General features: G+C 37.3%; 1 protein-coding gene across 1 annotated transcript; it reads left to right on the top strand.

Moving 5' to 3' along the window:
* Positions 1 to 2,521: 2,521 nt before the first annotated feature.
* Positions 2,522 to 3,478, top strand: LOC138421039 (olfactory receptor 5M5). Its single transcript, XM_069554753.1, has one exon. It carries the CDS (start codon positions 2,522 to 2,524, stop codon positions 3,476 to 3,478), a length of 957 nt encoding a protein of 318 aa, XP_069410854.1.
* Positions 3,479 to 17,615: the final 14,137 nt, after the last annotated feature.

Below are 17,615 nucleotides of genomic sequence, written 5' to 3'. Positions count from 1 at the left end.
TATGTTTTTTCCAGTGGTCATGTATGGATGTGAGTGTTGGACTGTGAAGAAAGCTGAGCGCTGAAGAATTGATGCTTTTGAACTGTGGTGTTGGAGAAGGCTCTCGATAGTCCCTTGGACGACAAGGAGATCCAACCAGTCCATTCTAACGGAGATCAGTCCTGAGTATTCTTTGGAAGGACTGATGCTAAAGCTGAAACTCCAATACTTTGGCCACCTGATGTGAAAAGTTAACTTTTGGAAAAGACTGATGCTGGGAGGGATTGAGGGCAGGAGGAGAAGTGGACGACAGAGGATGAGATGGCTGGATGGCATCACCGACTCCGGACATGAGTTTGAGTTAACTCCGTGAGATGGTGATGGACAGGGAGACCTGGCATGCTGTGATTAAGGGGTTCACAAATCGTTGGACATGACTGAGCGACTGAACAGAACTGAACTGAACTGAACTGAAGCTCTGCATTAAGAATGATTCTACCTCTGTTGATTAGTCTTTTTTAAAACAACTTCGGAACATTGCAATCTGTAAAGAAAATAATTGAACGATTTATTATATAAATTGGCCTAAATTGAGTTAATTGAACCATGTGATGTTAGGAAGATTAGAGTCAAATTTCCGTTCCCCTAGCAGCACAAGGTGAAAGGTAAAGTCGTTCAATCATGTCCGACTCTTTTGTGACCCAGTGGACTGTAGCCTACCAGGCTCCTCCGTCCATGGGGTTCTCCAGGCAAGAATACTGAAGTGGCTTGTCATTTCCTTCTCCAGGGGATCTTCCCGACCCAGGAATCGAACTCAGGTCTCCCGCATTGGAGGCAGACGCTTTAACCTCTGAGCCAGCAGGGAAGCCCAAAGTTACCAAATTTTGTTATATGCTATAAACTTTTTAAGTGCTATCTTAGATAAATGAAAAATGAATACATAAATGGATAAGCAAGCAGAACTATGATATACGTTTTTGCCACTTCTCTTTTCCCCTATCCAAGTCTCTCTTCCTTTATCTGCATAAACTCTTCTGAATGAAAAATTACTCCTATAATTCATACAGGACTGTTATTTCTGAATCTGGAGTCTCTGGTTTTTTTTTTTTTTTTTTTTTTGGGTCTATTTAGATAGGAATGCTACATGCTCCTGTATTGTGGGGACAAAGTAATAAGTTGGAATGTCCCCCGTGGCTGAGACTGTAAAGAATCTGGCTGCAATGTGGAAGACTCAGGTTTGATTCCTGGGATGGGAAGATCCCTTGGATAGGAGAATGACTACTCACAATAGTATGATTGCCTGGATAATTCCATGAGCCGAAGAGGTTGACAGACTATAGTCCATGAGTTAGCAGAGAGTTGGAGATGAGTGATTGGTAAAATAGGCCTCAGTAATTTTTCTTCAAATTCCTATAATGCGGGACTCTAATACTCAGTGGTAAAGAATCCACCTAACAATGGAGGAGATGCGGGTTCAATCCCTGGATCAGGAAGATCCCCTTAAGAAGGAAATGGCAACCCACTCCAGTATTCTTGCCTGGGAAATCCTATGGACAGAGAAGCCTGGTAAGCTATAGCCCATGGGGTCACAAAAGAGTTGAGCATCACTTAGCAACTAAACAACAACAACACTACAGTAAGTAGGAAATACAATTTTCAATGTTTGAATTTCTAAGTATGCATATACTGGGAAGCTTCCATGGTTTTTCAGTGGTTAAGACTCTGCTTCCACTGCAGGGGTCACCAGTCAGGTCCCTGATCCCTGGTCAGGTAACTAAGATCTTGCATGTGGCATGACTAATAAACAAATAAATATGCACATACTACTAAAGATTGCAAAAGTGTTTCCAAACATGCTCACCATTTTTTCCAGAATCATCCTTGGGGCCAATGATGAATCTACAATTTTACAGCAATCTGTACGTAACTGTTGGTGGTTGAAGCCATTTTAAGATAAACTTTGGGTTATAATTCCCTCATTCCAATGAGACTGCCCTGGTGGCTCAGATGGTAAAGCATCTGCTTGCAATGCAGGGGACCCCAGTTTGACCACTGGGTTGGGAATATCCCTTCGAGAAGGAAATGGCAACCCACTTGAGTACTCTTGCCTGGAAAATCCCATGGACAGAAGAGCCTGGTAGCTACAGTCTACGGGGTCGCAAAGAGTCAGGCATGACTGAGCAACTTCACTTTCACTTTCACTTTCCCTCATTCCAAAATAAGGTGGAGACACAAGAGACATTCTGTTTGGGAATCATCTGTACATTGTATACTTAGCTATTAGGGATTATGACCTTATTAAAAGTCTTACCTCCTTCAGTCTGAGACTATGACTGATGATAGCTATGTGTGAAGGTAACTGAGGGTCGAAGAAAAAGAGAGAAAGGGAATACAAGAAAGATAGAGAAGAAATGTATGATGAACTTCTCATTCACTTCTTATTTTAATTTATCTAACTGAATAATTTTAATTTATCTAAGTGATCTCGCAAAGAGTCGGACACGATTGAGCGGCTGAACTGATTGACTGACTGAAGTGAACAATGCTGGCACCTAAGAAAATGGGCAGAGGAAATTCCACCTTGGTGACTGAATTTGTTCTTTTGGGATTGACAGATGTTCCATATCTTCAGCCCATTCTCTTTGTGCTGTTCCTGGGGATCTATCTGATTACCGTGGGAGGGAACCTTGGGATGTTGCTGTTGATCAGGATAGATACACGCCTCCACACCCCTATGTACTTTTTTCTTGCCAGTTTGTCCTGCTTGGATTTGTGGTATTCCACTAACATGACTCCCAAGATGTTGGTGAATTTCTTATCAGAGAAAGAAGACATTTCCTACACTGCTTGTTTAATCCAGTGCTATTTTTTCATTGCCATAGTGATTACTGAATATTACATGCTAGCTGTGATGGCTTATGATAGGTACATGGCCATCTGCAACCCTTTGATTTATAGCAGCAAAATGTCCAAGGGGGTCTGCATTCGCCTGATTGCTGGTCCATATACCTACGGGTTCCTTAGTGGCCTGATGAAAACCATGTGGACATACCGCTTGAACTTCTGTGGCTCCAATGTCATTAATCACTTCTATTGCGCTGACCCACCCCTCATTCGACTCTCCTGCTCTGACACTTACATTAAGGAGACACCCATGTTTGTGGTGGCAGGATTTAACCTCTCCAACTCTCTTCTCATAATCCTCATCTCCTACATCTTCATTCTCACTGCCGTCCTGAGGATGCGCTCTGCTGAAGGCAGGCACAAAGCTTTTTCCACCTGTGGGTCCCATCTGGTGGCAGTGACTGTGTTTTATGGGACCCTGTTCTGTATGTACCTTAGACCTCCCACAGACCAGTCAGTGGGGCAGTCCAAAACCATTGCTGTTTTCTACACTTTTGTAAGCCCTATGTTGAACCCCATCATTTATAGTTTGAGGAACAAGGATGTGAAACAAGCCTTTTGTAAATTGATTAGAAGAAAGGTACTTTTGAACTAAAATTGCAGTGTCTTTTTTTATGTATTAAATAAAAGTTATATTTATGAGAACCGGACCAAGTTTAACTGCATTACAGAAATGTCAATTTTAAATCCATGATTGAAAGCTATAAGGTAATGACAGAAAAGCTAAAGACTCAGTTTATAGTTTTACAGGTGATGTTGGAGTGCATTGTGTGTAAAACGTTGGGCATTTTATATGTAGGTATTTCATTTTTATGTTTATATCTGTATATATACATTAATTTTACATTAAAAAGTTATGCATTTTCATAGGAAAACATTTAATCTCTAAAAGAATATAAAGTAAATGATTTCCTTTTCTTTGTCCCACTCTGATCTTCCAATCTCACTTCTCAAATTTACCATGATTAACAATATTTTGTATATTTCTATAATATTTCTCTAATATCCACAAATCAATGTATGGTATGGCCATATATGTACATATATATACAAAGTTGTTAATAACACATGTTCACTATGGTGAGCTAAGTTATAGTATTTTATAATTTTTTATCATTTACCATGAAGGGGCTTTGATCCCATGGTTTAGAAGAATGTGATCACAACTGCTGATAAGACTTGCTGTCACTTTGGGGAGACAATGTGTAATGGCACCCTCATGTCCATGAGTGACATCTATTTATTTTTCTCCACCTGTGATAGTCATTTTCAATCAGACATTTTCTCCTTAGGCCATAACAGAAAACAAATATTTCCAAACAATTTATTTTTATATATTAATTCCTGAAACAAAGAATGATTCAAACAAATATTTAGGGTTTGCCACCACAGGAATTATATCATCTCTAGAGTTTATCAACGTCATTCCAACCTCCTAGGGTTTTCATGCTTTCTCTCCTCTCTAGTAATCTATTTTTTCAGGATGTGGCAGATATTTTCTGTCAATACCATAGTTCGAATTTTACCCACAATTGTCCTTTGTCACAATTAATTCTTATATATCTAAGTTAATGAATGTTTAGCAGGTATCTACAATGAGCCAAGAACTGCTTCACATACTAAGGAACCTGCAAGGAGCACTAGTGTTGCACAGTTTCATGAAACTGTAAACATACAAGTAAAAAAAAGTGTTATGTGCTATAATAAAGAAAAGGAAAGGGCTGATGTTATAGAGGAAAGAATCCATTTATTCTGAGTAAATTGAAGGGAGTCTTATAATTGCACAAAACAAAAACTTGTTGATTTTTTATGCACCTGCCAAAATATACCAATAAGTCCCATTCAATATTATGTCAGACCAGGCAGTGTCTGAGCAAAATCAGTGTTGGATGTTACTTTCAAAGGAAAAGGATGACACAAATATTATTATCCCCCCAACTGACACCTTTATTTTTCTCACTTTACTTCAAAGCATCCTTTTCATCTTAGAGCTTATTTTTGCTCAATATTTTTATAGTCATTAATTCTATGTTATCCCATACAATTATTTCTATCTTTCCATTACTATATATTGTTTCTTTATTGTTATTGAAATAACTTTATTTTGAAAGTCAGATTGCTTATAAATTTTGTTAAAACATACATACAAATAAATAGCTATTCTTTTAACTTGTAACATTCAATTTATAGTTTGTTGAATTCTACTTAAATATCTAAAAATCTATTATTTTTAAGAATACAAACATATTCAGTTATGTAAAACTAGCCCTTTTATTATTTCAAATGTTGTGATCCCAGGGTCCATGTCTCTATCTTTATAATCTAGACGGGCTTGACACTAAATAAAGGTTCAGTACTGATTGCAGCATTTAAAAAATATTGTCCATTTTGAAAGTGAACAAAGTGTCTCCCTTTTTGCAAGTATAAGACAATTTCTGGAAGGACTGAGTGACTCTGACGAAGCATTATTTTTAAGGCAACAGTACTGTTCAGAAACTCAGGTGACCCACGCTGTCACTGATGTTTATAACTGACATTAGGAATATGGTGCTCATAGTTATGTACTCATGCACACAAGTTTGAGATATAAGAGGATTTCACCCACTACTTTCATCAATTGACTAATTGGCCTCAGATAACCTGATTTTTTTTTTCAGTTTCTATTGAACACTGTGTTGGCCATAGAGTAAGTATGTGCTCATGAAATGCTTTTTGAAGTAGTGAAGTACTTCAGTTGACCCTGGGTTTCACTGGTAACTCAGATGGTAAAGAATCTGCCTGCAATGCGGGAGACCCAGGTTCAGTCCCTGGGTTGGGAATATCCCCTGGAGAAGGATATGGAAACCCACTGCAGTATTTTTGCCTGGAGAATCCCATGAACAGAGTACCTTGGATTTTTACCTAAAAATTAGGGAATCACTTTATTAATGATAAAATCTCTCTTGAAAAAATGTTAGAATAGCCTCTTAAATCACTGTTCTTCTCCTTTTAAAGTTAAATCTGACAGATCCTACAGTTACTGAACAAATTCATAAATGTGATGACTTCCATGAGAAAATAGAGAATATTTAATGAACTTTCCCTGTTGTTGTTTGTTGTTCAGTCACTATGTCCAGCTCTTTGTGACTCCATGGACTACAGCGTACCAGGATTCCCTCTTCTCCACTGTCTCATGTCCATTGAGTCAGTTGTGCTATCTGATCATCTCATCCTCTGCCACCCTTTTCTCCTTCTGCCTTCAGTTTTTCCCAGCATCAGGGTCTTTTCCTATGAGTCTGCTTTTTGCATCAGGTAGCCAAATTTTTGGAGCTTCAGCTTCAGCATCAGTCCTTCCAATGAATATTCAGGACTGATTTCCTTTAGGATTGACTGATTGGATCTCGTTGCAGTCCAAGGGACTCTCAAGAATCTCCTCCAGTGTCACAATTCAAAAGCATCAATTCTTCAACGTGCAGCCTTCTCTATGATCCAGCTCTCCCACCCATACATGACAACTGGAAAAGCCATAGCTTTGACTAGACTGACCTTCATCAGCAAAGTGATGTCTTTGCTTTTTAATATGCTGTCTAGTTTGGACATAACCTTCCTTCTAAGGAGCAAATGTGGTTTAATTTCAAGGATGCAGTTACCACCCACAGTGGTTTTGGATCCCAAAAATATAAAGTCTGTCACTTCTTTTCAACTTCTATTTGCCACAAAGTGATGGGACCAGATACCATGATCTTAGTTCTTCGAATGTTGAGTTTCAAACCAGCTTTTTCATTCTCCTCTTTCACTCTCATCAACTGGTTCTTTAGTTCCTCTTTACTTTCTGGCATTTGAGTGATATTATCTTCGTGTCTGATTCACTTTCCTAAGGAGCAGTAACAGAGCTGCATTTTCCTTTCCACCTATCTGAAAGATCATCAGCTCTAAGTCGTAGTTTCTTTTTCTTTTTTTTTTTTTTAGTGAAAATCGATCCTAGTGTATTGAAACAAATAGTTGAGTATTTCAGGAAACAATGATGCTGTAAGTCTAATATTTTTATTCATACATGTTTTCTTTGGAGTAGTGGATATTTGAAGAATATTTAGACTTTCACACTCACACATGTACATATGGAGGAGAGAAAAAGAAATAATAATAATTTTCAAAGATCTGGCACTGTTTTAATATTGAGTTGGCCAAAATATTCTTTTGACTTCTTCCATCAGATCTTGCAGAACACCCAAACAAATCTTTCTGGCCTACTGTTGTTTTACTTAATGTTATCACCAATACTATTATTTCAGTATTATAGTCCCCGTTTTAGAGATGAACATACAGAGACTACAGATTACTAACATAAAATCACATAACTTAGAAAGTGAAAAGTGAAAGTGGCTCAGTTGTGTCAGACTCTTTGTGACCCTAAGGTCTGTATCCATGGAATTCTCCAGGCCAGAATACTGGAGTGGGTAGCCTTTCCTTCCTCCAGGGGATCTTCCCAACGCAGGGATCAAACCCAGGTCTCTCACATTGCAGGTGGATTCTGTACCAGCTGAGCCACAAGGGAAGCCCAGGAATACTAGAGTGGGTAGCCTATGCCTTCTTCAGTGGATCTTCCTGACCCAGGAATTGAACCGGGGTCTCTTGCATTGCAGACAGATTCTTTACCAACTGAACTATGAGGGAACCCCAAATATGTTTGACTTCCAAGTTTATTGCCTTTTTTTAAAAAACTACACCTTCCTTTTTGTCACTATAGTTCGTTGATGACAAAAACCACACAATGAATAAAGCTATAATTTTCTGTCCTCCAATAATGCCATTGACCAGGTATTTAACTGTTGCTGGACACTGAATGATATAAGCCACTATGAGAAGACGTCCTATCTTATTATCTATAATAAATTCAACATGTTTAATAAAGTAATACTTATAATCAGATACTGACTCCATCATTTGTCAACTAAATTAAGAGTTGAAAGTACACATTCTGAAATCAGACCCACTGAGCAGATTACTCAACCTCTCCCTGCCCCAGTTTTCTTGTCTGTGAGATTAATATATGGTGCTTTCTCATATGGAAGCTGTGTAGAGGAAATGGATTATTACCTAAAATATTTAGCACAGTGCTTGTTACATATTTTTCATTCAATAAAATTAACTTACTTTATTATTAAATAGAAAATTACTCAGTTGTTTGAGACTCTTCCTCCTCATAGTGTTATTTTTCCATTATTACATTTATTACTGTTTAAATATAATACCCTTATAGGTTTGGCTATTTAATTTAAACCAACGTTTCTCATGATACTATAATCGCCTTAAAAAAAAATTGAGAAGTGGAATCGCTCAGTTGTTTCTGACTTTTTGCAACCCCATGGACTGTAGCCTGCCAGGCTCCTCTGTCCATGGAATTTTTCAGGCAAGAGTACTTTAGTAGGTGGCCGTTTCCTTCTCCAGGGGATCTTCCTAACCCAGGAATCAAACCCGGGTCTCCCACATTGCAGGCAGACTCCTTACCATTTAAGCTACCAAGAAATCCTTTTAAATAAACATCTTTACCAGCTGAACCACATCTTAAGGCCAGATATTACATTTTAAAGCAATTATTTCTCTATTACTTATCCTGGTACATAGTGTGCCCTAAAACGTAGACATGTGATAGATAGAAGATAGATAGATAGATGGATAGATGTATAGACAACTTTTACAAAGTGGAAATTACAATTTAAGTCTTATAATGTGAAGAGAATTAGACACCATGTCAACATACTGATGGTATCATAAATGTGTATACTTTATTCACGTGTAATAAATCTGCCTTTGTTTCCTTAAACAGAATAATTCAACTGGAAAAGTTCAGAATAAATCAGACAAGAAAGAAGGATTTTAGCCTCCTGAAACTGACCAGTTGTTCAGTTTTGCAACTTGTCTTCTTCATCTTATTCCTATTTCCCCGTATTCTCTTTCTTGTTGAAAACTTAGACCTAACTTTGAGATTCACACCCTCATACTGCCACTTTGCCAATCTGCCAATCTCTCACATTCTGGTTAACATTTTGTTTAAAAAAGTCATTTTCTTGTCCAACTTATTTGAAGAGTATAATATGATTACATTCCCGGTAACTCAAGGTTTCATTCCTGCTGCTCTCTGTGACCATTACATTCATATGATTACCTACTTTTCATGTAGTTTCATGTACTCTTCATGTCATTAAGTCCAAAATGTACAGTTATGTGGCTACCTTTGCCTATAAATGAGGTTTCACTTAGATTTGTATACAACATCACAGTGGTTTTCTGCAGAGCCGGTGATATGGTGCAACACTATGGTGTTTTGCCACTTTGCAACTACTATGATCAAGTTAAATTGTTATTTATCATAGATCATATTGGAAATCCAAAATATGATTAAGGATATATGGTAATCTTAAAAATTTACATTTTTACAAATGAATTTTCCAACTTTTTTTTTTTTAATTTTTAGTTTTTTATTTTTTAAATTTTAAAATCTTTAATTCTTACATGCATTCCCAAACATGAACCCCCCTCCCACCTCCCTCCCCAGAACATCTTTCTGGGTCATCCCCATGCACCAGCCCCAAGCATGCAGCATCCTGCGTCAGACATAGACTGGCGATTCAATTCACATGATAGTATACATGTTAGAATGGCATTCTCCCAAATCATCCCACCCTCTCCCTCTCCCTCTGAGTCCAAAAGTCCATTATACACATCTGTGTCTCTTTCCCTGTCTTGCATACAGGGTCATCATTGCCATCTTCCTAAATTCCATATATATGTGTTAGTATACTGTATTGGTGTTTTTCTTTCTGGCTTACTTCACTCTGTATAATCGGCTCCAGTTTCATCCATCTCATCAGAACTGATTCAAATGAATTCTTTTTAACGGCTGAGTAATACTCCATTGTGTATATGTACCACAGCTTTCTTATCCATTCATCTGCTGATGGACATCTAGGTTGTTTCCATGTCCTGGCTATTATAAACAGTGCTGCGATGAACATTGGGGTACATGTAATCTTTGCAAGCCAGAATTTTAGAAAGATGGTAATGATAACCCTGTATGTGAGACAGCAAAAGAGACACAGATGTATAGAATGGACTTTTGGACTCTGAGGGAGAGGGAGAGGGTGGGATGATTTGGGAGAATGGCACTGAAACATGTATACTATCAAGTAAGAAACTGCTTTGTAATCGTCTTATGAATATGGTACTTCCTTGGAAGAATGAAAGCAAAATTGAAGTAGTGTCTCTCCTACATGTTTGTGATTCTTCATTTGAACTGCCAAATAAATAGAAAGAAAGAATATAAAGAATACCACATTTGAATTACTATATATTATTCTTTATCCATAAAGATGAAGAATCACTACTTGAAAAATTTGAACGGGTCATATTTGGTTATCTTTTACTATGGGATATTGTAAACATGATTTTTTTGTTTTATTTGAATAATAGAGTAAATATTATATTCTTAACGAATATTCAATCTAGAGTCAAGTAATATTTATATCAGTGACTTACTTAAAATCCTTTGCTCTGAATCCTTGATTCCTTACTTTAAAACCCATCATCAAAAATAAAGAAATAAATAAAACTCATCTATCTCACATTCTACAAGTAGATGTTTAATGGAAATTTAATTGTTGAATAAATTTTTCTGAGTTTTAAATAAATAATATGATATGCATTATTGAACTTAGAAAATCAGAATGCATGTAAAAGTAGTCATTGATTTGGAAATTACAGTATTTGTTTTTATATTTTTATTTTATTTTTTTAATTTTTTAAAAACTTTTATATTTACTTTATTTTACATTACAATACTGTATTGGTTTTCCCATACATTGACATGAATCCACCACGGGTGAACATGAGTTCCCAATCCTGAACCCCCCTCCCACCTCCCACCCGTGTCATCTCTCTGAATCATCCCCATGCACCAGCCCCAAGCATCATGTATCCTGTAACATAGATTGGGGATTAGTTTCTTACATGAGAGTATACATGTTTCAGTGCCATTCTCCCAAATCATCCCACCCTCTCCCTCTCACTCAGAGTCCAAAAGTCCATTCTATACATCTGTGTCTCTTTTGCTGTCTCACATACAGGGTTATCATTACCATCTTTCTAAATTCCATATATATGTGTTACTATACTGTATTGGTGTTTTTTCTTTCTGGCTTACTTCACTCTGTATAATTGGCTCCAGTTTAATCCATCTCATTAGAACTGATTCACATGTATTCTTTTTAATGGCTGAGTAATACTCCATTGTGTACATGTAGCACAGCTTTCTTATCCATTCATCTGCTGATGGACATTTAGGTTGTTTCCATTGCCTGGCTATTATAAAGAGTGCTGTGATGAACATTGGGGTACATGTTTTTCAGTTCTGGTTTCCTCGGTGTGTATGCCCAGCAGTGGGATTGCTGGGTCATAAGGCAGTTCTATTTGCAAATTTTAAGGAATCTCCACACTGTTCTCCATAGTGGCTGTACTAGTTTGCATTCCCACCAACAGTGTAAGAGGGTTCCCTTTTATCCACACCCTCTCCAGCATTTATTGCTTCCAGACTTTTGGATTGCAGCCATTCTGACTGGTGTGAAATGGTACCACATTGTGGTTTTGATTTGCATTTCTCTGATAATGAGTGATGTTGAGCATCTTTTCATGTATTTGTTAGCCATCCGTATGTCTTCTGTGGAGAAATGTCTATTTAGTTCTTTTGCAAATTTTTTGATTGGATCGTTTATTTTTCTGGAATTGAGCTGCACAAGTTGCTTGTATATTTTTGAGATTAGTTGTTTGTCAGTTGCTTCATTTGCTGTTATTTTCTCCCATTCAGAAGGCTGTCTTTTCACCTTGCTTATAGTTTCCTTTGTTGTGCAGAAGCTTTTAATTTTAATTAGATCCCATTTGTTTATTTTTGCTTTTCTTTCTAGTATTCTGGGAGGTGGATCATAGAGGATCCTGCAGTGATTTATGTCAGAGAGTGTTTTGCCTATGTTCTCCTCTAGGAGTTTTATAGTTTCCAGTCTTACGTTTATATCTTTAATCCATTTTGAGTTTATTTTTGTGGGGGTGTTAGAAAGTGATCTAGTTTCATTCTTTTACAAGCGGTTGACCAGTTTTCCCAGCACCACTTATTAAAGAGATTGTCTTTACTCCATTGTATATTCTTGCCTCCTTTGTCGAAGATAAGGTGTCCATAGGTGTGTGGATATTTTTCTGGGCTTTCTATTTTGTTCCATTGATCTGTATTTCTGTCTTTGTGCCACTACCATAGTGTCTTGATGACTGTGGCTTTGTAGTAGAGCCTGAAGTCAGGCAAGTTGATTCCTCCAGTTCCATTCTTCTTTCTCAAGATTGCTTTGGCTATTCGAGGTTTCTTTGTATTTCCATACAAATCTTGAAATTATTTGTTCTAGCTCTGTGAAAAATACCGTTGGTAGCTTGATAGGGATTGCATTGAATCTGTAGATTTCTTTGTATAGTATATTCATTTTCACTATATTGATTCTTTTGATCCATGAACATGGTATATTTCTCCATCTATTAGTGTCCTCTTTGATTTCTTTCATCAGTGTTTTGTAGTTTTCTATATATAGGTCTTTAGTTTCTTTAGGTAGAGATATTCCTAGGTATTTTATTTTTTTGTTGCAATGTGAATGGAATTGTTTCCTTAATTTCTCTTTCTAGTTTCACATTATTAGTGTATAGGAATGCAAGGGATTTCTGTGTGTTGATTTTATATCTTCAACTTTACTATATACATTGATTAGCTCTAGTTCTTTCTGGTGGAGTCTTTAGGGTTTTCTATGTAGAGGATCATGTCATCTGCAAACAGTGAGAGTTTTACTTCTTCTTTTCCAATTTGGATTCCTTTTACTTGTTTTTCTGCTCTGATTGCGGTAGCCAAAGTAAATGGTAATGGGATCATGCTTATCAATAATTACCTTAAACGTAAATGGGTTGAATGCCCCAACCAAAAGGCAAAGACTGCATGAATGGATACAAAAACAAGATCCCTGTATATGCTGCCTACAAGAGACCCACCTCAAAACAAGGGACACATACAGACTGAAAGTGAAGGGCTGGAAAAAGATATTCCACGCAAATAGAGACCAAAAGAAAGCAGGAATAGCAATACTCATATCAGATAAAATAGCCTTTAAAACTAAGGCTGTGAAAAGAGACAAAGAAGATCACTACATAATGATCAAAAGATCAATCTAAGAAGAAGATATAACAATTATAAATATATATGCACCCAACATAGGAGCACAACAATATGCAAGACAAATGCTAACAAGTATGAAAGAGGAAATTAACAGTAACACAATATTAGTGGGAGACTTTAATAACCCACTCACACCTATGGACAGATCAACTAAACAGAAAATTAACAAAGAAATGCAAAGTTTAAATGATACAACAGACCAGTTAGACCTAATTGGTATATATAGGACATTTCACCCCAAAACAATGAAATTCACCTTTTTCTCAAGTGCGCAAGGAACCTTTTCCAGGATAGATCACATCCTGGGCCATAAATCTAACCTTAATAAATTCAAAAAAAATCAAAATCATTCCAAGCATCTTTTCTGACAATAATGCATTAAGATTAGATCTCAATTACAGGAGAAAAACTATTAAAAATTCCAACATATGGAGGCTGAACAACATGCTGCTGAATGACCAACAAAGCACAGAAGAAATAAACAAAGAAATGAAAATATGCATAGAAACAAATGAGAACATAATAACCGAAAACCTGTGGGACACTATAAAAGCAGTGCTAAGAGGAAAGTTCACAGCAATACAGGCATACCTCATGAAACAACAAAAAAGTCAAATAAATAACCGAACTCTACACCTAATGCAACTAGAAAAGGAAGAAATGGAGAACCCCAGAGTTAGCAGAAGGAAAGAAATCTTAAAAACTAGGGCAGAAATAAATGCAAAAGAAACAAAGGAGACTGTAGCAAAAGTCAACAAAGCCAAAAGCTGGTTCTTTGAAAGGATAAATCAAATTAACAAACCATTAGCCAGACTCATCAAGAAACAAAGAGAGAAAAATCAAATCAATAAAATTAGAAATAAAAATGGAGAGATCACAACAGAGAACACAGAAATCAGCAATTATATGCCAATAAAATAGACAACATGGAAGAAATGGACAAATTCTTATAAAAGTACAACTTTCCAAAACTGAACCAGGAAGAAATAGAAAATCTTAACAGACCCATGACAAGCATGGAGATTGAAACTGTAATCAGAAATATTCCAGTATATTTTAAATTATTGTTTATTTTGATGATTTTGGGTTGAGAACTCTATTATAATAAAATGGATTTTTCCTAGAAGACTTTCTTTATTTGATAACCTTAATGGCAGTTTACTTTAGCTAAACAAGACTATGTTGAGGGAAAATTTCCTCTTATTTCACACCTCAAGTGATAGAGATTTTTAAAATAAATTATATGATAACATATCTGATAAAATATATTCATGGTCATGTGTTAACTTAGCTCAACACAAGTTATTAACTTTTGTTAAAGGTGGAAAACATAGGTTTTAAAAATGATTAAATATACACCCACTGCCATGTTTATCTATAAAGAAAATTCACATTTATTTGCCATACAACTTTCTAGGATAAGGGAAACAGTTGATTAATTTTTGTTATAAAATTTTTTTGTGATGAGAAAGAAAAAAAATTAATTCTGACCAAGATTTTCAGGATAGAGCTAGGCTTTGGAAACTGAGTAGGATTTAAAAAGGTAGAAGATGGATGCAAGGGCATTTTCTAAAGAAAGAGGCAATAAGAGGCAATTGATGGAAGGAGAATAACTTGATCATGCCTGGGGCACCGATCATGGATAAAAAATTGAGAAATAATACACAAGAACACATGAGGTGGGATGGGAATGTTTTGCTAACATATGTAGGATTAATTTGTTATAGATAGGAACCATATATACTGTCAAACCTGAGTAGTGACAAGAAGGATTTAAGACTTTGTCATTATTTGTTATGTTTCTGAGAGACAAGAACTCTGTGAAGAACAAAGTTTTCTTTTAACCAAGGTAGAGAGTGACTACAGGAGTGGCTGTCATTGTTAGTCTGGTAAATGACAGTCTCCTTCCCAGACCTTTTTTATTTCTCACCAAGATGTGTAGTTTTTTGCCTTCATCTAGGGAAACACTTTACAAAAACACATATGAATTGGTTATTTGCATGTGTGCATGCTAAGTCTCATCAATCATGTCTGATTTTCTGGACTGTAGCCAGCTAGGCTCTTCTGTCCGTGAATCCTCCATGCAAGAATGCTGGAGTGGATTGCCAATTCCTTCTCCAGGGGATCTTCTGACTCAGGGATTGAACCCGGGTCTCCCACATTGCAGGCAGATTCTTTACCGTCTGAATGACAAGTTCAGTTCAGTTCAGTCGCTCAGTCATGTCCGACTCTTTGCGACCCCATGAATTGCAGCACGCCAGGCCTCCCTGTTCATTACCAACTCCCGGAGTTCACTCAGACTCACGTCCATCGAGTCCGTGATGCCATCCAGCCATCTCATCCTCGGTTATCCCCTTCTACTCCTGCCCCCAATCCCTCCCAGCAGCAGAGATTTTTCCAGTGAGTCAACACTTCTCATGAGGTTGCCAAATTACTGGAGTTTCAGCTTTAACATCATTCCTTCCAAAGAAATCCCAGGGTTGATCTCCTTCAGAATGGACTGGTTGGATCACCTTGAAGTCCAAGGGATGCTCAAGAGTCTTCTCCAACACCACAGTTCAAAAGCATCAATTCTTCGGTGCTCAGCCTCCTTTACAGTCCAACTCTCACATCCATACATGACCACAGGAAAAACCATAACCTTGACTAGACCGACCTTAGTTGGCAAAGTAATGTCTCTGCTTTTGAATATGTTATCTAGATTGATCATAACTTTTCTTCCAAGGAGTAAGTGTCTTTTAATTTCATGGCTGCAGTCACCACCTGCAGTGACTCTGGAGCCCCCAAAAATAAAGTCTGACACTGTTTCCATTGTTTCCCCATCTATTTCCCATGAAGTGATGGGACTGGATGCCATGATCTTCATTTTCTGAATGTTGAGCTTTAGGCCAACTTTTTCACTCTCCTCTTTCACTTTCATCAAGATGCTTTTTAGCTCCTCTTCACTTTCTGCCATAAGGGTGGTGTCATCTGCATATCTGAGGTGATTGATATTTCTCCCATCAATCTTGATTCCAGCTTGTATTTCTTCCAGTCCAGCGTTTCCCATGATGTACTCTGCATATAATTTAAATAAGCAGGGTGACAATATACAGCCTTGACATCCTCCTTTTCCCATTTGGAACCAGTCTGTTGTTCCATGTCCAGTTTTAACTGTTGCTTCCTGACCTGCATACAGATTTCTTAAGAGGCAGGTTAGGTGATCTGGTATTCCCATCTCTTTCAGATTTTTTCACAGTGTATTGTGATCCACACAGTCAAAGGTTTTGGCATAGTCAATAAAGCAGAAATAGATGTTTTTCTGGAACTCTCTTGTTTTTTCCATGATCCAGCGGATGTTGGCAATTTGATCTCTGGTTCCTCTGCCTTTTCTAAAACCAGCTTGAATGTCAGGGAGTTCATAGTTCACGCATTGCTGAGCCCTGGCTTGGAGAATTTTGAGCATTACTTTACTAGCATGTGAGATGAGTGTAATTGTGTGGTAGTTTGAACATTCTTTGGCATTGCCTTTGTTTGGAATTGGAATGAAAACTGACCTTTTCCAGTCCTGTGGCCACTGCTGAGTTTTCCAAATTTGCTGGCATATTGAGTGCAGCATTTTCACAGCATCATCTTTCAGGATTTGAAACAGCTCAATTGATATTCCATCACCTCCACTGGCTTTGTTCGTAGTGATGCTTTCTAAGGCCCACTTGACTTCACATTCCAAGATGTCTGGTTCTAGATTAGTGATCACATCATCATGACTATCTGGGTGGTGAAGATCTTTTTTGTACTGTTCTTCTGTGCATTCTTGCCACCTCTTTTTAATAACTTCTGCTTCTGTTAGGTCCATACCATTTCTGTCCTTTATCGAGCCCATCTTTGCATGAAATGTTCCCTTGGTATCTCTCATTTTCTTAAAGAGAGCTCTAGTCTTTCCCAATCTGTTGTTTTCCTCTATTTCTTTGCACTGATCGCTGAAGAAGGCTTTCTTATCTCTTCTTGCTATTCTTTGGAACTCTGCACTTAGATGCATATATCTTTCCTTTTCTCCTTTGCTTTTTGCCTCTCTTCTCTTCACAACTATTTTTGAGGCCTCCCCAGACAGCCATTTTGCTTATTTTGCATTTCTTTTCCGTGGGGATGTTCTTGATCCCTGTCTCCTGCACTGTGAAGCAGCTGTGAAGAGATACCCCCCACGTTCAAGGTAAGAGAAACCCAAGTAAGATGGTAGGTGTTGCAAGAGGGTATCAGAGGGCAGACACACTGAATGACCAGGGGACCCCAATAAAAGTGAAGATGCAGCTGACTTGAGGGACAGTAACTGAGAAAGGAGGTGAGACGTAGATCTGAAGTAGTGTTAATCTCCTTGCTTTAGAACTTGGGTCTTTTATAAGCTTGTTTACTGTGTTAAAAATTCATTAAGCTGTACATGTTTGTGTTGTTCACATTTTTGTATGTGTGTATTAACCTTCACTATAAATAGTAAAATATATAAAACTGATACTAGTCTTCA

The sequence above is a fragment of the Ovis canadensis genome, chromosome 15 (assembly GCF_042477335.2).
Source record: "Ovis canadensis isolate MfBH-ARS-UI-01 breed Bighorn chromosome 15, ARS-UI_OviCan_v2, whole genome shotgun sequence".
In the NCBI taxonomy this organism is placed as follows: domain Eukaryota; kingdom Metazoa; phylum Chordata; class Mammalia; order Artiodactyla; family Bovidae; genus Ovis; species Ovis canadensis.
This window is presented reverse-complemented; position numbering and strand designations above follow the sequence as displayed.

What these genes read in the sequence shown, in the direction of transcription:
- LOC138421039 (XM_069554753.1), top strand. Translation starts at nt 2,522, where the DNA reads ATGCTGGCACCTAAGAAAATGGGCAGAGGAAATTCCACCTTGGTGACT.